This window comes from Pipistrellus kuhlii, unplaced genomic scaffold, assembly GCF_014108245.1.
Source record: "Pipistrellus kuhlii isolate mPipKuh1 unplaced genomic scaffold, mPipKuh1.p scaffold_m20_p_4, whole genome shotgun sequence".
In the NCBI taxonomy this organism is placed as follows: Eukaryota; Metazoa; Chordata; class Mammalia; order Chiroptera; family Vespertilionidae; genus Pipistrellus; species Pipistrellus kuhlii.
Window position 1 is genome coordinate 1,121,625 of NW_023425540.1, and position 21,984 is coordinate 1,143,608.

The window sequence follows — 21,984 nt, forward strand, 5'->3', positions numbered from 1 at the left end:
GGGCGGCCGCCTGCGGGCTGACGGGTCCCAGGTTCAATCCTGGACAAGGACACATGCCCAGGTTGTGAGCTCCGATCCCCAGTAGGGGGCGTGCAGGAGGCAGCCGATCCGTGAGTCTCTCACATCACTGGTGTTTCCCTCTCCCTCTCTGACATGAATAAAATATACACGGAGTGGCCAGGTTTTAATGACCACCTGACGTGTGTAGGCACATTAGCCGTACGCTGCTTCCTATGGGATGAGGAAGCCAAAGGCCTGTTCGAACACCTTTGCCGTCTGCTTTGCCAAGATAAAACGTCTCCAGTTTGCACAGGAACACAGGATTGGACAGTTGAGCATTAGAAAAAAGTCATGTGATTTGATGAATCACGTTTCCAGTTGTATCATGCAGATGGCAGAGTGAGAATTTCCCAGAAAAAACATGAAAGCATGCACCCCACATGCATGAGTACAACCCTCCAAGCTGGTGGGGGGCAGTGTTGTGGCTCGGATTCGTGCACTGGTGGGGTCCCTTGGCCTGCACCCTCTCGCAATCCAGGACCCCCCCCCCCCCCCCGCCTCATGCACAAATTCGTGCACCAGGCCTCTAGTCCTATATAATAAAAGGCTAATATGCAAATAGATGGAACGGCGGAATGACCAGCAGAATGACTGGTCGCCGTGATGCACACTGACCACCAGGGGGCAGACACCATGCAGGAGCTGCCCCTGGTGGTCAGTGCACTCCCGTGGGGAGCTGCTCAGCCAGAAGCCGGCTCACACGGCGAGTGCAGCGGTGGCGGGAGCTCTGCCTCCTCCACAGCAGCAGTAAGGATGCTGACTGAGGGCTTAGGCCTAGGCCGCCAGCAGGACATCCCCTGAGGACATCCCCCTCCAAGTGCACGAGTTTCTGGAAGGTGTTAAATAATGCTTGAAATCTTAAATGGGTTGAGTGCTCAGGAAATTGGAGTCTGTTAACGTTCATAAATTAGTGGGTCTGTTCATTGGAAAAGGGGGCTTGTATATGATGAGAAATTCCAGTGAGACGGAGCATCTCGTCCTGGTTATGATTCAGATACCCCAGTTCTCCCGGAACCCGGCTTCGCGTGGGTCCTCTCAGAAATGTTCTGCGTGTACACGTGTTTACGCATGTGTATGTCCGTGTGTAAGTATGTGCGCATGTGTTACATATGTTATAACTGAATTGGTTTAAATGATGATAGCTAAATACTAAATATGTAGTTCATCCTAAAGCCACACTCTGAATATATAAGAAATGACATTATAAAATAATTGTCTTTTATACATAATTGATGCTACATTTAAGAAAAATATATGTATGACATTACCCACATCCTTAAAAGAACACTAGCATGAATACTCTGAAATTTTAATATAAGAAGGCTTTACCTTAGACACCCTGATCTCTTAGGTTGCCGAGTTACAAATGAGAGAAATTTTAGGAATTAGTTCGATGCCAAGGTCCCAGTAGATTTAATATTTTCTTTGAAGTTTCTCTATATTTCCAAATGTCTTCCTAACATTTTCAAATTGATATTATATATTAAAAATATGATATTTTGAAGAAAAGGGTTGTGTTTTGCTGTAACACACAGCTGTTTTGAAAAACAGTAGCAGACGATATCAGATTATCGGTGTATCTTAGAAATTGTGTTTCTAATGTAAATATGAGCTAAGAGTACTTAATCTGACAGACAAAAAAAAAAGAGGGTGTGAGCGATGGTGCATTCTAAGAAGTGGTCGCTAATCCTTGTTTTCTGGTTTCAGGTTTCAGTATAAAGGCAGTGCCCTTCCAGAATGCCGTCTTGAACGTAAAGGAGCTCGGAGGTACAGCATCTTACGTGTTTCCGTGTCTCCCTCCCACCTCCCTCACTGGGCACTAACATGGCCCCTGTCGTTAAAACCTAGCCATTTGTTATGCTGATGGGTGGATCCTTTTACCTCTGCCCTGGAGAATGCATTTCCTAGAAACAGTTCCTCCTCTTTGTGTGTGTCTGAAGGGCTGTCCTGAGTTCTGGATAATAGAAATGTTGTTTCCCTTTGTATGGATTGAAGAGCTGTACCATGAGATCCATTTCAGAAACTGCACTCTTTCATGTTACTTATTAACAAACTAGAGGCCTGGTGCACGGATTCCTGCACTGGCGGTGTCCCTTGGCCTGCACCCTCTCACAATCCAGGACCCCTTGGGGGATGTCGGACTGCTGGTTTCAGCTCAATCCCTGCAGGCCAGGCTGAGGGACCCCACTGGTGCATGAATTCGTGCACCGGGCCTCTAGTATGCATGTAAGATCTTTGGTTAATCTCGTCCTGCCCTTCCCTCTGAGATTCAGCAGTCTGTTCTATATTTCCATGCCTGTGCATTGAGCGCCTGCCCCCTGGTGGTCAGTGCACATCATAGCTACCGCTTGAATGGTTGGACGGTTGCTTAGGCTTTTATATATGTATCGTGAATTTTTTCATGAGAAGTGTTTTGAAAGAGATTTTTTTTTTTTTAAATTTGGTAAATTCAGCAAATGCAAGAATGGAAAAAAAAATAGCATAGCAAAATAACCAACATAAAGTTATGATAAATAGGTAATACCTTTTACACGAGTAATCACAACAAATGTAAATGGATTAAATTCCCATTTTATAATATGGGTGGCATGAAAATGTTATAACATAGTCAGCTGTATCTGGTGATGAGTGACACTGCACAATAAAAACCTTCAGTCACTTCTTCCTCAGACGTATGATTTGCAAATATCTGACGAGAGATACTCTTAGGACAGACCATTGGAGAGAACACACTTGGAGGGATACAGGGCATGGCAGCAGGAGGCTTGCAGTTGTTCGTGTGGGAAATAATACAATCATAATCTGTAATAAAAGCGTAATATGCTAATTAGACTGGACAGCCAAATGACCTTCCAGACATCATTCTGGATGAAGCCACTGCGGCAGGGGCAGAGGCAGCTAGGGGTGATCAGTCAGGCATGTGGTTAGGGGTGATCAGACAGGCAGGTGAGTGGTTAGGGGTGATGAGGCAAGCAGACAGGCAAGTGGTTAGGAGCCAGCAGCCCCGGATTGCGAGAGGGTGCAGGCTGGGCTGAGGGACACCCTCTGCTGCTGCAGGAATTTCATGCACTGGGCCTCTAGTTAATAAATAACAATAATAAACTCTGTTTTGCATACTCACAACTGTAGACCTGCTTTTGCCCTACCCTGTATTAATAGCAGATAAAATGAAATTCAAAGCAAAGAATATTAATCAGAATAAATGATTTCATATTGTTAAAATATATGTTATTGATTTTTTTTTACAGAGAGGAAGGGAGAGGGATAGAGAGTTAGAAACATCGATGAGAGAGAAACCAATCGTTATAGGATTTCATATTGATAGACTAAGGTAACTGAGTAATTATAAACTTTTACATATTTTACTACATAATTCTGAACTACACAAAGCTAAAACAGAAAAAGGTAAGAAAAAAAAAATCAACAGATCCAAAATTAGTAGAAAATTTGGCTATACTTTTCTCAGAAGACAACAGATCACATAAATAAAAATATATAAAGGACTTAACTAGCCAATTAACAAGTTGATCTCACTGACAATTATGTTATTTTCTTTTCTTATTTTAAAAATATATTTTATTGATTTTCCACAGAGAGGAAGGAAGAGGGATAGAGAGCTAGAAACATTGATGAGAGAGAAACATCAACCAGCTGCCTCCTGCACACCCCCTACCGGGGATGTGCCCGCAACCAAGGTACATGCCCTTGACCAGAATCGAACCTGGGACCTTTCAGTCCGCAGACCGACGCTCTATCCACTGAGCCAAACCGGTTTCGGCCAATTATGTTACTTTATATTCACATAGAAGGTCATGTTCTTTTGAAATACACATGAAATCTTTACACGCATGACCATATGTAATGTTTTCTGATTAAAATGCAACTGGAAATTAATAGCAAATAGACAAAAACAATGACACGTGAAACAAGTTTTAAACGTGTTCTAACCATGAACCACCTAAAACAGTAAAACAGGAAGCCTGTGACGTGTGTCAGTTATGTCACGTGAAGCTGGGCAGCAGTCTGTCCCCTCAGCCATCAGAACGTGCTCTGTCAGTCACCCCAGCGACAGCTCCTCGGAACGAGCTTTGTGAGCGGTTATTGTAAAGAAACAGGCGGCGTTAACGTGTGCGGTTTTAAAAAAAATCAGGCGTCGGGGGAAGGCTCAGAAAGGAAAATATCCGTTTCTGGATACTTCTATGCGGCTGAGTTATTCAGATTAAATATGTAAGCCTGTGAAGCTCTGAGATGCTATCAAATCCATCAATTTAATGTGTAGATGAAAAAAAGTCTGTGCTAATTCGCGGGGACAGACCGGCCTGTCTGGGAGCACGTTGCTCGGTTACTCAGAGGAGCGCGTATGACACAGAGTTCATCCTGCAGAGAGGGAGGGCTGCTGCGATGGACCGACCCGGGCATTCCAGAGCGGCCGTGCCGCGGGCTCGGCGCTCGCCCTCCCGCAGCCGAGCAGCTGCCGGCGGGGACGGTGTTGGTGCTGCCACCTGCATCGGCCACGTGGGCCCCACCGAGGAGGGGGAGGGGAGACAGAAACAACACGCACTAACAGGCTTCGGCCTGCACACGCGTCAGCGCAGTTCCTGGCCTTTTAATGGTTTTGTGCTCGGAAGGCACCGTCTTCGTTGCCTGTCAGGAGTCTTCAGGGCTTCACGTAGCCTTCCCGTGTGGACCCCATGTCTCCACGTGACACCTCAGCCCTGCTGTGTTCCCATCCGCACGCTCTGTGCTTCCTGTTGGGAGTCCGGTGGCCGGTGGCGATCGTGCGGGCCCTGTGCTCTCACCCACCTCCTTCCCGACGGCCGCTGTGCTGTGGGCTCTTCACCCAGCCTCGTCCTTCTGCTCAGCCATCCCTCCGCTCCAGTCCCGCTGGGCCCAGATGTTCAATCATTGATCACCTTATTTATATTGATGTCAGAGAGGAGGGAGAGGGAGAGAGGTAGAAACGTCAGTGAGGAGAGAGAACCACGGCTTGGCTGCCTCCTGCACCCCCCCCCCCCCCCCCAGGGTGCAGCCTGCACCCGGGGCCTGTGCCCGACCGGGAATCGAACCCTGACCTCCTGGGTCACAGGCCCCAGCAGGAGCGCTTGCTTTGAGAGCACGTGGCTGCCGGGCCGTGGGAAGGGCCTGCACAGGGCAGCGGCCTGGGTGCCGACGCTGCCCCTTTACGAGACCCTCCCCTGTGGGTAAGACGCTCCCAAGCGCGGGTGGGGACCAGGCTCCGCGCTTCACCCCGCCTGGGGACGTCTGGGCGTCCTCCTGCTCTTCCCAGAAACCCGAGCTGCTCAGTGTCCCGGGAGGGCGAGTCTTGGCCCTTTGGGAGGACAGGACCTGATGGGCAGCATTTGCCAGTGTCACTGGGAGCCACCTCCCGCCGTGTCCGGCTTCCCACACGACGTCCCTGAACACAGAGCCGGGCGCGCCCCTCCACCCATCCCCGTCCCGAGTCCTCGCAGGGGTGACCGGCGGCCCCACGGCGGTCCGCGCCCGGAGACGGCGCCGCTGCTCTCCGTGGCGGCCGCCCCCCGCCCCGCCGGCCGCTCTGGCCGGGGGTGGCCTGTCTGAAAGCGTCCTCCGGGGCCAGGCCGGGAGTCCTGTTCTCTCCCGTGTGGACAGCAGAGGCACAGGGAGGACCTCAGGCTCGTGTGTCCCCCGTCCGCCTCCGGCCCGCGGGCCCCTGCGTGGGTGTGAGAGCCCGGGCGCGGGCGGCAGACGGGCTGACCGGTGTCCGTGTGTCCGCAGGGGCCGACCACATCCGCAAGTACTGGAGCCGCTACTACCAGGGCTCCCAGGGCGTGGTGTTCGTGCTGGACAGCGCGTCCTCCGAGGGCGACCTGGAGACGGCCCGCAGCGAGCTGCACTCGGCACTGCGGCACCCGCAGCTCTGCACCCTGCCCTTCCTCATCCTCGCCAGCCACCAGGACAAGCCGGCCGCCCGCTCCGCCCAGGAGGTACGTGCGGGGCCGCTCTGCATCCGGCCTCGCTCCGGCGTCTCCGACCCCACGCCACCGCCACGGCGCGTCCGGTCCCCCACGCTCACCGCCACGGCGCCGTCCGGGCCCGGTCCCCACGCTCACCGCCACGGCGCCCTTCCCGGCCCGGTCCCCCACGCTCACCGCCACGGCGCGTCCGGTCCCCCACGCTCACCGCCACGGCGCCGTCCGGGCCCGGTCCCCACGCTCACCGCCACGGCGCCGTCCGGGCCCGGTCCCCCACGCTCACCGCCACGGTGCCCTTCCCGGCCCGGTCCCCCACGCTCACCGCCACGGTGCCCTTCCCGGCCCGGTCCCCCACGCTCACCGCCACGGTGCCCTTCCCGGCCCGGTCCCCCACGCTCACCGCCACGGCGCGTCCGGGCCCGGTCCCCCACGCTCACCGCCACGGCGCCCTTCCCGGCCCCGGGTCCCCCACGCTCACCGCCACGGCGCGTCCGGGCCCGGTCCCCCACGCTCACCGCCACGGCGCGTCCCGGGGCCGGTCCCCCACGCTCACCGCCACGGCGCCCTTCCCGGCCCCGGGTCCCCCACGCTCACCGCCACGGCGCGTCCGGGCCCGGTCCCCCACGCTCACCGCCACGGCGCGTCCGGGCCCGGTCCCCCACGCTCACCGCCACGGCGCCGTCCGGCCCCGGTCCCCCACGCTCACCGCCACGGCGCCCTTCCCGGCCCGGTCCCCCACGCTCACCGCCACGGCGCCGTCCGGCCCCGGTCCCCCACGCTCACCGCCACGGCGCCCTTCCCGGCCCGGTCCCCCACGCTCACCGCCACGGCGCCGTCTGGGCCCGGTCCCCACGCTCACCGCCACGGCGCCGTCCGGGCCCGGTCCCCACGCTCACTGCCACGGCGCCGTCTGGGCTCGGTCCCCCACGCTCACCGCCACGGCGCGGCCGGGCCCGGTCCCCACGCTCACCGCCACGGCGCCGTCCGGGCCCGGTCCCCACGCTCACCGCCACGGCGCCCTTCCCGGCCCCGGGTCCCCACGCTCACCGCCACGGCGCCCTTCCCGGCCCCGGGTCCCCACGCTCACCGCCACGGTGCCCTTCCCGGGCCCGGTCCCCCACGCTCACCACCACGGCGCGTCCGGGCCCGGTCCCCACGCTCACCGCCACGGCGCCCTTCCCGGCCCGGTCCCCACGCTCACCGCCACGGCGCCCTTCCCGGCCTGGTCCCCCACGCTCACCGCCACGGCGCCCTTCCCGGCCCCGGGTCCCCACGCTCACCGCCACGGCGCCCTTCCCGGCCCCGGGTCCCCACGCTCACCGCCACGGTGCCCTTCCTGGGCCCGGTCCCCCACGCTCACCGCCACGGCGCCCTTCCCGGCCCGGTCCCCCACGCTCACCACCACGGCGCCGTCTGGGCCCGGTCCCCCACGCTCACGGCCACGGCGCCCGTCCCGGCCCGGTCCCCCACGCTCACCGCCACGGCGCCGTCCGGGCCCGGTCCCCCACGCTCACCGCCACGGCGCCGTCCGGGCCCCGGTCCCCACGCTCACCGCCACGGCGCCGTCCGGGCCCGGTCCCCCACGCTCACCGCCACGGCGCCGTCCGGGCCCCGGTCCCCACGCTCACCGCCACGGCGCCGTCTGGGCCCGGTCCCCCACGCTCACCGCCACGGCGCCGTCCCGGCCCCGGGTCCCCCACGCTCACCGCCACGGCGCGTCCCGGAGCCGGCCGCCTGCCAGCCGCCATGGCTTTCTCCACGTGGCCGCGCCCCTGGAGAGCCAGGCCGCCTCTTCCGTGCGGGCGGAGTCCCGGACTCACCGTTCTCACTGCCTGAGGGCTGCTGCCCCGAGTCGGCGCGGCTCCCCCCGCAGGCCTGCGGGCCTCCTGCTCCTCCGGGGGCGGGAGCCTGCGGGCCCCTGAGCCGCGCCCGCCCTCGGGGGCCGCCCTGGTCCCTCCGGGACGCGCGGCGCTGCCTGCCCGCGGTGGCCCTGCCCCGGGACCAGGCAGGCTGCACGCTGAAGCTCCCGCAGGTCCAGAGCCAGCACACGCGGGCCACACAGGGCAAGCCCCCCAGCTTCCGCCCCAGCTCCGGGTCTCGGCCTGCACCCTCCCGGGAAAGCACGGCGGACGTGAAGGCGGCAGGTGCTCGGTGCCGCTCAGCAGGGCTGCCGGCTGGGGGCCGTGTGGAGCGTGAGGCTGCCGGCTGGGGGCCGTGTGGAGTGTGAGGCTGCCGGCCAGGGGCCGTGTGGAGCGTGAGGCTGCCGGCCGGGGGCCGTGTGGAGTGTGAGGCTGCCGGCCGGGGGCCGTGTGGAGCGTGAGGCTGCCGGCCGGGGGCCGTGTGGAGCGTGAGGCTGCCGGCCGGGGGCCGTGTGGAGTGTGAGGCTGCCGGCCGGGGGCCGAGTGCAGCGTGAGGCTGCCGGCCGGGGGCCGTGTGGAGCGTGAGGCTGCCGGCCGGGGGCCGTGTGGAGCGTGAGGCTGCTGGCCGGGGGCCGGGCCGAGATGTGGGAGCCGTGTGGAAGCTTCGGGGCAGCGGGTTTTAGTCGGAGCGCGGTGGCATGGGGCAGGCGGCCTGCTCCTCCATGCCGGGGGTGGGGGTGGGTGGGGGGGGGTGACGCCGGCCCGCGGGCCCGGGAAGGCCAGCCGGGGCCTTGGGTGGGCTCACTGAGTGGCTGCCCACACCCAGCAGCTGATTGTTAGGGCACAATGGGCGGGGCCCGCGAGTGACGTCACAGACCCCCACCTGGCCTGGCAGAAGGAGGGCCCCTGCCCCCTGCCCCCCACCCTCCCCGCCCCGCTCCAGTGAGCGCCGCCTCCCAGCCTGCCTCCCCTCCCAGGCGTGGGGGCTGGTGGGATGGCTGTGCTTTGGTGTGGACCGTGTGCCGAGAAGCCGAGGCGCCCACCTCCCAGGTCTGGCCCCTCCCCTGAGGGTGGGGACCAGGGGCAGGCCAGGCCTGGCTCTGTCGTGAACGGCCGCACTGCTTGGACAGCGCTCTCTGGGCCCGTCCTGAGCGCCTGCAGTGCCGCACGGAGGCGTGTGGTTCGGAAAGCCCTCCCTGAGGCCAGGCCTCCGGGTCAGCAGAGCGGGTCAGCCGGGAGCCTCCTCGGAGGCTGTGAGCGATGCCCGGGGACTCGGAGGCTGTGAGCGATGCCCGGGGACTCGGAGGCTGTGAGCGATGCCCGGGGACTCGGAGGCTATGAGCGATGCCCGGGGACTCGGAGGCTGTGAGCGATGCCCGGGGACTCGGAGGCTGTGAGCGATGCCCGGGGACTCGGAGGCTGTGAGCGATGCTTGGGGACTCGGAGGCTGTGAGTGATGCCCGGGGACTCGGAGGCTGTGAGCGATGCCCGGGGACTCGGAGGCTGTGAGCGATGCCCGGGGACTGAGAAATGACGATGGGAGCAGCCTTCCCGGTCTGTCCGGGCCCTCGCGGTGCGGCCTTCGCTCTGTCCGGCCGGCGCTTCCCTGGCTCAGCGTGCTCTCCGACGGGCGGCGCGGTGGTGGTGGCAGCGTCTGAGGGGCGACCCGGTTTCTGATTGGCGGGCGCGTTGCCGAGAGCGTTAGGATGAGGTCATGATGGAGCGGGTAATGCAGCACACGTGTGCGTGTCAGGTGCTCGGACAGCATCACGTGTGATAAAGTATGTTCCGTGAGCCGTGTAGAGGTGACACCGACGGCCCGGAGCTGCAGGCGCGGTTCCGGTGTGAGCAGCCCCGTGCGCCGCCTTTCTCCTAATGCCCGCGCTGTGGGCCGTGGTGCGGCGCAGGGTGGGGGGTGGGGTGGGGAGGCGGTTACCGCAGACGCCGGTGGACGCGGCCCTGTCTCCCGCGCACAGCGGGCGCCCGCCCGGAGGCCCTCCCCGCCGGCTGCTCAGGGGCCAAGTGTCCTCCCGGGCCTCTCGGCGCCCTCTGAAAGGGCCGTTTGTCCACGTGCAGGAGGGAGCTCCCCCCAGCGGTGTCCTCTCACCGGACACGTCCACGCCCGCCCAGACCTACTGAGCCGTCTCAGCGGCACCGCGCTAACCATGGCCGTGTCTCCGCTAACGAGCGTGTGGGGATGGGGACTGGGCGGCGTAGGGCGTGACGCGATTGCTTCCCGGCTCCTGGGAAACCCAGCCTCTGGTGACTAGAGTCTAGCCCAGCGGTCGGCAAACTCATCAGTCCACAGAGCCAAACACCAACAGGACAACGATTGACATGTCTTCGGAGAGCCACATTTTTTAAACTTTAACTTCTTCTAACGCCACTTCTTCAAAATGGACTCGCCCAGGCCGTGGTGCTTTGTGGAAGAGCCACACTCAAGGGGCCAAAGAGCCGCCTGTGGCTCGTGAGTCGCGATTTGCCGACCACGGATCTAGTCGAATGTCCGCGGGAAGGTGCCCGTTGCCATGCAGTGGTGATGCCGTAGCCGTGTGACGGACAGGGCGTGCGGGCTCAGGGCCGCGGGAGTCCAGCCGTGAGGAGAGCGTTTGCAGGTGTCCCTGCCGTGCTGTGAACATTGCTGTGTGGAGCCCGTTTTGTTTGGATGATGAGCGTTGGTGTTTCTGAACAACGCTCTTGGCGCTCGGCTCCTGGTGAGTAGAACTGCGTTGTTCATGTAGTTCTCACTGCTCCGTCTGCTCTTGCTGGTTCGTCTGTACGCGTCCCTGGAGAGTGTGCTGGTGTGCATGTATGTTACTTAACTACTACGCTTCACCGGGATTACTGTTTACCCGTAAATAACCCTGCGCTGTGCTCTCTCCTTCCCGCAGAGGGTCAGAGCGGGGCGGAGGGTCGGGAATGCGGGACGGGGCCGTGTTGCCGGTAAATGCGAAGCCTCCAGTTTATTTATTTATTTTTTTATGTTCTGCGTGGCAGGGAGCAGCCGGGGTCTGCTTTTCCACAACAGGGCTTTGATGAGAACACGCAAAGCCGTGTGTGCATCACACGGAACACTGCTCCACGTGGCATTCCTTCCTGCATGTGGAGCGAACGTGTGTGTGTGTGTGTGTGTGCGTGTGTGCGCGCGCGCGTGTGTGTGTGCGTGTGTGCGTGTGTGTGTGTGCGTGTGTGTGTGTGTGTGTGTGTGTGTGCGTGTGTGTGTGTGTGCGTGTGTGCGTGTGTGTGTGTGTGTGTGTGTGTGTGTGTGTGTTGGCAAAACAACAATCACAGAAGCCCTGCACGCTCACCTCCACCTCCCGCGTCTCCCAGGGGGCGGCGTGCATGCCTGTCCGGTGCGCGGCGCTGACGCCCGGGGATGCTCGCCCGGAGGCGGCGTGAGAGGCAGCTCCCTCCGGCCGCTCCGGCAGATGGGCCGCGCTCGGGGCGGGGGGCCTGGGGGAGCCGTTAGGGGCTTGGAGGTCAGCTTCCCGCCGAGGGGGGGGCGGGTGTGCTGACCCCGTGGCCGTTGCCTTCCCCGGAGACGCAGAGAGAGCGGGACAGCTCGCAGGTGTCTGTAAGGCACCTGCACGCTAAGGGCACGCTAAGGCACGCTAAGGGCACGGAGCTCACGCCTGCGGCCGGCGGCCCAGCTCGCTCCGCCTGTCTTCCAGGTGAGGGGGCTGTCACAGGTGACTCCGGGGAGCAGGCAGGAGTGGTTTTAAAGCCGTGGGTTCCCTGAATAAAACATAGCGCTTTGTAATGAACGGAATTGCTTACAGGCGTCTTCAAACTACGGCCCGCGGGCCACATGCAGCCCGCAGAGGAGTCTGATCCGGCCCGCCAGGTTTTTTGGGCAGTGAGTGCAGCCGAGGTGTTACAGTAGGAATTAGTAGTTCATATAGTCCGGCCCTCCAGCTCTCTGAAGAACCGTGATCTGGCCCCCACTTTAAAAAGTTTGAGGACCCCTGGATTACATCTGTGACACTTAGAAGGGTTTTAATGATTCTTACATTTACCCGTTTCTTCCTGTGCACATCGAAGGAAAGCATGACTTTGCTTCTTCCCGGGCCTTTCTGACACCGTGTGCACTGAGTGACGTGCCGGCGAAGGCCGCCTCTGGGTCCGTGTTTCCGTTTGTGTTTTGTAACAGGCCGGCGTTTCATTAGCCGTCACTCCGCACAGCAGCGCCCGATTCCGCGGCAGCCCGCCGACCATTCCACCCTCCACTCTTCTCCTTGTTTGTTTGTTTAGCCACAGAAAACTCAGTTTAACCGCACATTCCACCGCGCACAAAGCTGATAAAACACTTGTCGATTTAAATGAATGTGAGGATAGACACAGAGCTAACGTCAGGGAGGCGCTTTGAAGATGAAAAGCACAATAAGCGTTAGCTATTATCATTAGGGCAATTATTATCATTATTGTCATTACATAGTGTCTGCGTACAAACACCTGTGGTCCCCCGGGAAGGCTGGGCTGACAAGGCTTCCTCGCTGGTCCCGCCCGAACGGAGGACCTGAGACACAGCCACGAGGGCTGTTTTCCTTTTTTTCTTAACACACCAAGGCGTGTGTGTGATCCTCCCCCTACAGAAAAAGAAAAATAAACGCCAGCTGGGGAAGCATGAAACCCATTCTGAGTGGTTTGGGCATTTCCTGCGTGATTTCTCTAGCGAGGCCGGAGGAGTACGGAGAGGCGTTCTGACGGGTTCTACAGCGTCGGCTTTGGTCTCCACATCGGCAGAACCCTCGCTGGTTCATTGTTCCCGAGTTGCATGGAGCTTAAACGAATGGTCTGTGTCTGCCAGAAGCAGCACAGCGTGATTATGGGAAGGAAATACGAAGACTTAATTTCTATCACAAAAATGGAAAGTTGTCCCTGGGGAGTGCAGAGAATTAAGTCACATAAATTACCAACTACGAGACTACTTTAGGGAAGATACTTTAGATTACTCTATAGAAAGGAGACTTCAACACTGAGCCATATTCCTTCCAGGAAGCAGGCTGCAAAGGTGGTCATCAGTGGTCGTAGGTAAAGGGATACTGACACTTAAAAAAAATACCTACATTTTTTATTGATTTCAGAGAGGAAGGGAGAGGAGGAGATAGACGCATCCGTATGAGAGGGAATCCTGGATCGGCTGCCTCCTGCACGCCCCCTACTGGGGATGGAGCCTGCAACCCGGGCACGTGCCCTTGACTAGAATCAAACCTGGGACCCTTCAGTCTGCATGCCGATGCCCTATCTGCTGAGCCACACCAGCCGGGCTTGATACATTTTAACAGGCAAAGGTAAGAAAGTCCAGTGAACACCCCCTCACAGCCAGGAAGACGTGCATGACCGGGCTGAAGAGGGCGTCCCCTCGTATTAATGCAGGTGGACCAGCAGGGACCTGGGAGGACGGAGGCGGGGGTCTGAGGTGTGGAAGAAGCCATGCTGTGACGGCGATGGTGATGGCGGGCCGGGCCTGTGCATGGCGGGCTGCCGAGGGCTGGGTTGGACAGCACGAAGCTCATACAGCCCCTGGGACTGCCCTCATCCGTGACCAGTGAGGCCGGGAAGCCCCGTGGGCGGGCTCTCCGTGGACTGTGCAATGACCTGGAGAGGGCCGGGCAGTATCATGTTAACACCGAGCCTCTGTAATGAGCGATGTGCGAAGACTGTGGTGGTGACTAACCAGCTGTCCGCCCCAAGGCGAGTCCGCATCGTCCCGCGTGGTCCGTCCCGGCGGCTTGTGTACGGTTCCCGCTCGGAGAGAAAGGAACGGTGAGAGAGGAGCCGGGCAGGCCCCGGAGCCGCCGGCTGGGGAACGGGGCGTGTGGGCGCTGGAGGGACAGACGCTGCTCCGGCGAGGAGACGGGCTGACCGTCAGAGGGCCCGCGCGGTGCGTCCGCGTCCTCGCTGCTGGTTTTGTTATCAGTGATGCACAAAGCAGGTCCCTGGGCCCAGACAAGTGCCCTGATTTGTGAAACATCGCTGTGAAGAACGCCCTTCCTTGGTTCCATGTAGAGATTCACGTTGTCCTTGGTCCTGGACCGGCTTCCTGTAAAATGGCGCTTGTCAGAGCCATTTGAAAATCCAGTCCAAACACACGCGCTATTGACGTGTGTGGGTAGAGGCTTGTCGGGTCACAATGCGCGTTTCTGCCTGCTCGGGGCAATAAAAACACCCATTTCCCCCGTTTTTACATCGACTTTGATGTTCCTTAATGAAAGCTCAAGTTGAGACCTCTCTGTTCTCCCTGCATTAATAATGGCTTTTAATGACTTCTGTGCTAATAAGGTGAACGAGGGGAATGAGTCTGTGAGGTCAGACCCAGCCCCGCGGGTCGCTGGCCCGGCCGGTCACCAGGGCCTCTGTACCGGGAGCCGGTTCCTTCCCTTCCGCGAAGCCCTTTCTGTCTCACCAAGTCCAGCCCCCAGCGGACCCCCGCTCCGGGATGCAGCCTGGCTGTGCGATTGGGGGATGGAGGGGGCAGGAGGGGGACGCAGCCTGGCTGTGCGATTGGGGGACTGAGGGGGCAGGAGGGGGACACAGCCTGGCTGTGCGATTGGGGGATGGAGGGGGCAGGAGGGGGACACAGCCTGGCTGTGCGATTGGGGGATGGAGGGGGCAGGAGGGGGACGCAGCCTGGCTGTGTGATTGGGGGATGGAGGGGGCAGGAGGGGGACGCAGCCTGGCTGTGTGATTGCGGGACTAAGGGGGCAGGAGGGGGACACAGCCTGGCTGTGTGATTGGGGGATGGAGGGGGCAGGAGGGGGACACAGCCTGGCTGTGTGATTGGGGGATGGAGGGGGCAGGAGGGGGACACAGCCTGGCTGTGTGATTGGGGGATGGAGGGGGCAGGAGGGGGACGCAGCCTGGCTGTGCGATCGGGGGATCGGAGGGCGTGGCTTTGCGGAGGGCGATGCTGTGAGGAGGGCGATGCTGTGAGGAGGGGTGGCTTTGCGGATGGCGTGGTGCTGGCGCCCTCTCTCACGTGTCCGGGCATGTGCTCCCGGGGTGTCCCCGCGTCCCTGTCCCTGTCCTCGGGTGCGGTCCCGCCGCCCCCTCCTCCCCTCTGTGGGATGGTGTGCTTCCCATTCCACTGCTGTGTACGTGGTCTCAGGTGAGGGAGCAGGTGCCCGCTGACAGAGGGCCCCAGGCGGCCCGCACCCCGGCACCACGCACACTCACGCCAGCACCAGCGGCCGGTCCCTCCCGGGCTGCACTCCCCGCCCGCCCTGGGGAGCCGGAGGTGCCTGGACGGCGGACTGGGCCGTAGTTAAGGAGAGCTAACGAGGAGCCTGGGGGAGACTGGTCCGGGGCGGCGTTTGGTGAGTCACGGCGAGCGGGGTGACAGGCCGGCGGGTGGGAACGTCAGGCCATCGACACGCTCAGGGGCCGCGTCTCGGGGGAGCACACTGCCACGTGTTCCAGTAACGGTTCCGCAGACTGAACTCCGAGACCACACGGGAAGCACACGTGCACGCCGGGCAGCCGTGTGAGGCTGCGTGTCATCCACAGTGAGATGACCTGTCCCAGCAGCCCGCGGCCTGGGGCCCTGAGGGAGGCGCGGACCCTCACGCCATTTTGCACATTTTCCAGGATTCACCCTTTTATCCCGGGGTCTGGTAACTGGCCCTGAGGGGGAGGGGACGGCGGGCCTGATGCCGTGGGGACAGGGAGAGCCCAGCGTCTTCCTTCAGGGGCACGGGGGCCCCGGGAGCTGCTGGGGGCCGCAGTGTGCGGGTTCAGACAGCGGCCCCCCTCCCCGGGCCACTGCGGCCGTGTGTCCATCCCCCCGGGCCAGGCCACCTGGGTGCTGTTTGGTCTCAGTGGGCGTCTGGAGGCAGCGAACACCCTGCCCCAGCGTGTGGCCCCGGCGTGTGGCCCCGGCGTGTGGCCCCGGCGTGTGGTTTCACATGTGGCCCCGCGTGTGGCCCCGGCGTGTGGCTCTGAGTGTGGCCCGGCGTGTGGTTTCACATGTGGCCCGGCGTGTGGCCCTGGCGTGTGGTCACGGTGTGTGGCTCTGAGTGTGGCCTGGCGTGTGGCTCTGAGTGTGGCCCGGCGTGTGGTTTCACATGTGGCCCCGGCGTGTGGCCCTCGCGTATGGCCCCGGCGTGTGGCTCTGAGTGTGGCCCTGGCGTGTGGTCACGGTGTGTGGCTCTGAGTGTGGCCTGGCGTGTGGCTGGGCACCAGGAGAGCCAGCTCCAAGATGGAGGTGGCGAAGGAGAGCTCCCCTCGGTGCTGCCAATAGCGTGTTCTCAGCGACCCCCCGAGTCCAGTGCCAGGTCCCCCAGCTCTGAGCCCACATCTCCAACCTCGAGGCCCGCCTGGCGCGTGCCTGCGCCCATCCTTCCGGAACCCTCCGCTCCACAGCTGCGCGTCGTGTGGCTGCGAAGGGTGGTGCAGCGGGCGTGGTCTGAGGGCGCGGTTTCCTCTCAAAAAGAGGTTTGATTTGATGAGCTTTGGCGGGACAAGGCCGGCCTGGGGGCGCCTGAGGGGCTTTGCTTGGGGCCTGGGACCGGCCTAGGCAGGAGAGAGGCCAAGGAGGGAGGAGGCCAGGGTGGCTGCGGAGGCTGAGGAGGCTGCAGGGCCTGAGGCAGGGGCTCGAGGGCCGATGGCCGAGCCTCGCCGTGGCAGCAGCCCTTCCTCTCCTCCCCTGAGGTGGGAGCCCAGCAGGAGGACCCGGGGTTTCAGCCTATTTTTATAAAGTTATTTCCGTTTTGCCCTGGCTGGTGGCTCAGTGGTTAGAGCACTGAAGGGTCGCGTCCTGGTCAAGGGCACGTACCTGGCCACAGGGTCCATCCCAGGCCCCGGTCAGGCACACAGGAGGCAGTCAGGAGCCCCCCAAGGTGTCTCCCTCTCCCCATCCCCCCCACTTCCTCCTGTCTCCTTTCAAAAAAAAAAAAAAAAAAAGATGGGAAAATATCCCCCGGTGAGGATTTACCAAAAATAAGTGATTCCATTTTGCAGGGGAGGGTGAGGGCGGGCGTGCGGAGCAGGGCCTTCCCACTGGGACGGGAGGCGGTGTGACCCGGATGGAGGTGGAGATCATCCATGCTTTCTGTAATGACGAGCGGATCATGGGGTTCCCCCGCCCCCCATTAACAGTGACCATCGACGTGGCAGCTGCCGGCTTTATTACCCAGCACCCCATCACCCGGCGTCCGATTGGACGGGCGGCTGAGCGGGAGCCAGGAGCTCCTGCCCCAATTAACCCCCGCCGCAGCCGCAGACGGACGTGATGAAAGGGGTTAATGCCGCCTCGGGGAGCGGTAATTATCGCTGCGTTAATGGGCCTGCGTGCAGCCGGCCAGGACCGTGTGTCTGCAGAGGCCGGGCCGGCGCCCGGGGCCGGCTGACCGAGCTTTTCTGGGCGATTCGGCCTCGGCTCCCCTTCCCAGTCCGGCTGCCGGCCCTCACCTGGTCCCACGGCACCGTCACTGCCGCCCGCAGGGGGACGTCCTGCCTGCGGTGACCGAACCCCGGAGTCTGCCGGCTGCCAGCCAGCCGTGTGTGCTCCAGCTCCGGTGCGCAGGCTTCCGCCACACACTGAGCTCCTGATCCCCGCTGCCCTTCCCCAGCGGCTCCGGCCCAGGCTGGTCCGGAGAGAGGGCTCATGGGATAGCCTGGGCCATCGAGGGGCAGTGTGGGTCACCGAGGGGCAGCGTGGGCCATCGAGGGACAGTGTGTGTCACTGAGGGACAGCCTGGGCCATCGAGGGGCCGCGTGGGCCATCGAGGGACAGTGTGTGTCACTGAGGGACAGCCTGGGCCACTGTGGGGCAGAGTGGGCCGCCGAGGGGCCGCGTGGGCCAATGAGGGGCCGCGTGGGCCAATGAGGGGCAGTGTGGGCCAATGAGGGGCCGCGTGGGCCAATGAGGGGCCGTGTGGGCCGCCGAGGGGCCGCGTGGGCCAATGAGGGGCCGTGTGGGCCGCCGAGGGGCCGCGTGGGCCAATGAGGGGCCGCGTGGGCCAATGAGGGGCGTGTGGGCCAATGAGGGGCCACATGGGCCGCCAAGGGGCCGTGTGGGCCAATGAGGGGCCGTGTGGGCCAATGAGGGGCCGCGTGGGCCAATGAGGGGCCGCGTGGGCCAATGAGGGGCCGCGTGGGCCAATGAGGGGCGTGTGGGCCAATGAGGGGCCGTGTGGCCGCCGAGGGGCCGTGTGGGCCGCCGAGGGGCCGTGTGGGTCACTTTTGAAGGCACCGGGCGGTGATCATCCCAGCTGCTGTGAAAGGCAAACCCAAAGCCGGAAACGAAAGGCCGCCTCCTCGTACTCACCGCGCGGCCCGTCGCCTCCTCTCTCCCGTTCTGATTCTTGCTCCTGGTTCAGGGGCGAGTGTGTATGTTGTGGCCAATCACCGCGCCCGTTTCTCGGAGTGTCAGGCTGAGCTTGTGACGCGTGGCGGAGTGGGGGTGATGTCTGTGCTCCCCAGCCCGTCGGCAGAGGTCAGCAGCTGCCACGGTGAGGCGCGCCTCAGCCGAAGGCCAGAGGACACTGCCAGGCGATGCGTGTGCACCGGCTCCGTTCCGAAGAGATAATGTGTCCACATGGTCGTTAGACCTGACCCAGGCGGGTCTGAAGTGTCCGGTGATGAGGCTCGTGGGTGGTACCCAGGGCCTCCGGCCTCTCGGGGTGTGGACAGCTGTGCCCCGAGACCCACCAGCCCCCATTAACAGTGACCATTGGGTCTTTTAGCCGTGGTCACTGAGCCAGCAGCACCGTTCTCCTGGTGACCACCGTCCAGAGCGAATGGAGGCCTGGAGTGGCCCAGAGATCGAGGGCCTCTGCTCACACCCGGAGTGGGTGTGTCTGATACACTGTGCAGGCATTCCCGTGTGGCTGAGTGGAGGGGATTTTAACTACAATTTCTAATGGCTTTTTAAAAATGTATTTTTATTGATTTCAGCGAGGAAGAGAGCGGGAATGAAAGACTGAAACATCAGTGAAGAGAGAGAGTCATCAGTTGGCTGCCCCCTGCACGCCCCTCACTGGGGATCAAGCCTGCAACCTGGCCTGTGCCCTGACCCGGAATCCAGCTGTGACCTCCTGGTTCATGGGTTGCTGCTCAGCCACTGAGCCACGTGGACTGGGCACCAGATGTTTTAAACCAGCACTGGTCCAGGCCTTGGCCAGGTAGCTCGGCTGATTAGAGCATCGTACCAGTGGGCCATTATGGTTTGGCCTTAACCGGTTTGGCTCAGCGGATAGAGCGTCGGCCTGCGGACTGAAGGGGCCCAGGTTTGATTCTGGTCAAGGGCATGTACCTTGGTTTCAGGCACATCCCCAGTAGGGGGTGTGCAGGAGGCAGCTGATGGAAGTTTCTCTCTCATCATTGTTTCTAACTCTCTATCCCTCTCTCTTCCTCTGTAAAAAATCAATAAAATATTTTTTAAAAGCTTATGGGCTCGATCCCTGGTCAGAATCAACCAGTGAGTGCACAAATACATGGAACAACTCATCTCTCTCTCGCTCAACACAGTCACTAGAAAGAAAACGAAGTGAAATAACCCCGTGCTCATCAGACTGTTTGTGGAGAAGCACTGACCCCACTCCCCAGCCCACACGCAGTCATCGCCGCGCTGCCCTCCTGGGCCGTGTGCTCAGTGAGATGAGAGACTCCACACGCCTGGCAGCCGTGGCCGTGGCCAGTCCCGTGGCCGTGGCAGGTCCCACGCCTGCTCCGCTCTGTGCCACCACACCTGTGGGCCAGTCCTGTCCTGCGGGCCCAGGCTGCGGGAAGACGAAGGAGCGGGTCGGGGGGAGTAACATGCCGGGATAATAATTCGATGAAGGGAATGATGAGGCAGTGAAGACCGTCCATGGCCTAGGTGACCCCGGTGTCCCGGAGCCTGCGAAGACCGGGAGCCGCCTCCTCGCTGGCGCCCCTCCTCGCCGGCGCCCTGTGCGCTGAAGCAGTGAGTGAGCTCAGCTCGGCCGGAGCGGCCCCGGGATAGACGGTTCTGTCATGTCACCGAGGCAGCTCCTCCAGTTCATGGATTTTATTAAAACCGGAGAACACGTGCTCAGACCCTGGCCCAGGCAGTCAGCTCTGAGCCGCGAGGCCTCACTAGGACTCAGAGGGGCCTCTCCGCCCGGTGCCGCCTCTGCAGCTCCCCCCCCCCGGCGCGGCCCCAGCAGTGAGCTCAGCGCGGCCCCTGCCAGAGGCCCGCCCGTGGCCGCTGGGTGGCCTGCCGAGCTGCAGGCGCTGAGAACCAGCACCCTGGCCCCGGGGCCAGCCCTGCCCCCTCTCCCCCCCGCACGGGGCCACCACTGACCGTGTGGCTCGGGCAGGCCAGGCCCTGGTTCTGAGCGAGAGGGGCGCTGAGACGGAAGGTTCTGTGTGAGGGGAGCTGGGGCTGAGGCGGACGCGGACGCGGGATCACTCCTTCTGTTGCACCTCCTCCTGAGAGAAGAGAGAAGGGAATTGGAACAGGCCCCGTCCGTCCCAGCCTCTGGGTCTTTTCCAGAGAAAGTCTGCGCCGCGGAGCTGGCCTGAGCCGCCTGCTCCCACCTCAGGAGATCGGGTCCCAGGACCGCTGAGCCAGGAGGCTTCTGCCCCGTTTGCGGCCCCATCTGTGCAGGCGCTGGGCCCAGGCTGGCTGTCCTGCGGCCTCGGGACAGGAGGGTGGGTCCCGGGGTGCCAGGCCAGTGGCTGGGGTGACGGTGTGGGACCCTGCAGCCTGCAGTGCGTCTCCCAGCCTGGCCAGCCGCCCACCACCCTCCTGACACCCCCGCCCCCGAGACGCGGCTTCTCCCGGTGCCCCGGCTGCGGGGTGGTCAGGGGGAGTGTGAGGACCGCCACCCCACGCCCACCTCCGGCCAGTTCTCATCTGTGGGGCTGAGTCCTCACACGGAGCCTGTGCAGGGAGTCTGGGCGGAGTGACGGGGCGGGTGACAGCTCCCCCAAAGGGCTGGTCTTTGGCCGGAGCAGCCGCGGTGCAGGGGGCTCAGGGGTGGGGAGATGGGCGCAGAGCCACGGCTCTCCTTGTCCTGTGATGTCACCGCCCAGGATGCACGGCCGGTTTCCGAGCCGAAGGCCTGGCGGCTGCGGGGCCCGCCGTGCCCGGTGCCTGTGCCCGGTGCCCGTGCCCGGTGCCTGTGCCTGTGCCCGGTGCCCGTGCCCGGTGCCTGTGCCCTGTGCCTGTGCCCGGTGCCTGTGCCCGGTGCCCGGTGCCTGTGCCCGGTGCCCGTGCCCGGTGCCCGGTGCCTGTGCCCAGTGCCTGTGCCCAGTGCCTGTGCCCTGTGCCTGTGCCCGGTGCCTGTGCCCGGTGCCTGTGCCCGGTGCCCGGTGCCTGTGCCCTGTGCCCGTGCCCGGTGCCTGTGCCCTGTGCCTGTGCCCGTGCCTGTGCCCGGTGCCCGTGCCCGGTGCCCGGTGCCTGTGCCCTGTGCCTGTGCCCGGTGCCTGTGCCCGGTGCCCGGTGCCTGTGCCCGGTGCCCTGTGCCCGTGCCCGGTGCCTGTGCCCGGTGCCTGTGCCCGGTGCCCGTGCCCGGTGCCTGTGCCCTGTGCCTGTGCCCGGTGCCTGTGCCCGGTGCCCTGTGCCTGTGCCCGGTGCCTGTGCCCGGTGCCCGGTGCCTGTGCCCAGTGCCCGTGCCCGGTGCCTGTGCCCTGTGCCTGTGCCCGGTGCCTGTGCCCGGTGCCCTGTGCCTGTGCCCGGTGCCTGTGCCCGGTGCCCGGTGCCTGTGCCCAGTGCCCGTGCCCGGTGCCTGTGCCCGGTGCCGGTGCCCTGTGCCCGGTGCCTGTGCCCGGGGCCTGTCGGTGCTGCAGGTGTGTTTCTGAAGCGGCTGCAGGAGGAGGATGGCCGCTGTGATCGGAGGAAGCTCCTGGGGACGTAGATGCTAAGACCCGCCAGTGGGGGGCGCTGGACGCCGGGAGTGCGGGACCCTCCGGGGCAGCAGTGCGGCTCTGCAGGCCATGGCTTCCTGTCCGGAGGGTTTGCCAGGGCCGCGCCCGCCCAGGCGGACCCAGGCACCACCCCGTCTTCCTGTTCGCTCGGTCCTCTCCGCGTGCTGAGTTATAGACGGGGACCGGTTGGAATGCTCTGTCTTTTAACAAAGATGTCAACCAAAAATGCAGTGTTCTGGCCCCGGGAAAGCGATCTTCACAGATTCCTTTTCTCACCG

At 62.4% G+C, this 21,984-nt stretch overlaps 1 protein-coding gene across 2 annotated transcripts in view; it reads left to right on the forward strand.

Annotated features, from left to right (window-relative positions):
• ARL15 (ADP ribosylation factor like GTPase 15) overlaps positions 1-21,984 on the forward strand; it is a 93,978-nt gene that overhangs the window by 45,072 nt on the left and 26,922 nt on the right. For both annotated transcript variants that reach the window (XM_036410822.2, XM_045571648.1), the window contains exons 4-5: positions 1,768-1,827; positions 5,818-6,026. In XM_036410822.2, the coding sequence (XP_036266715.1) occupies positions 1,768-1,827; positions 5,818-6,026 (269 nt within the window). The remainder of the gene's footprint in view (positions 1-1,767; positions 1,828-5,817; positions 6,027-21,984) is intronic.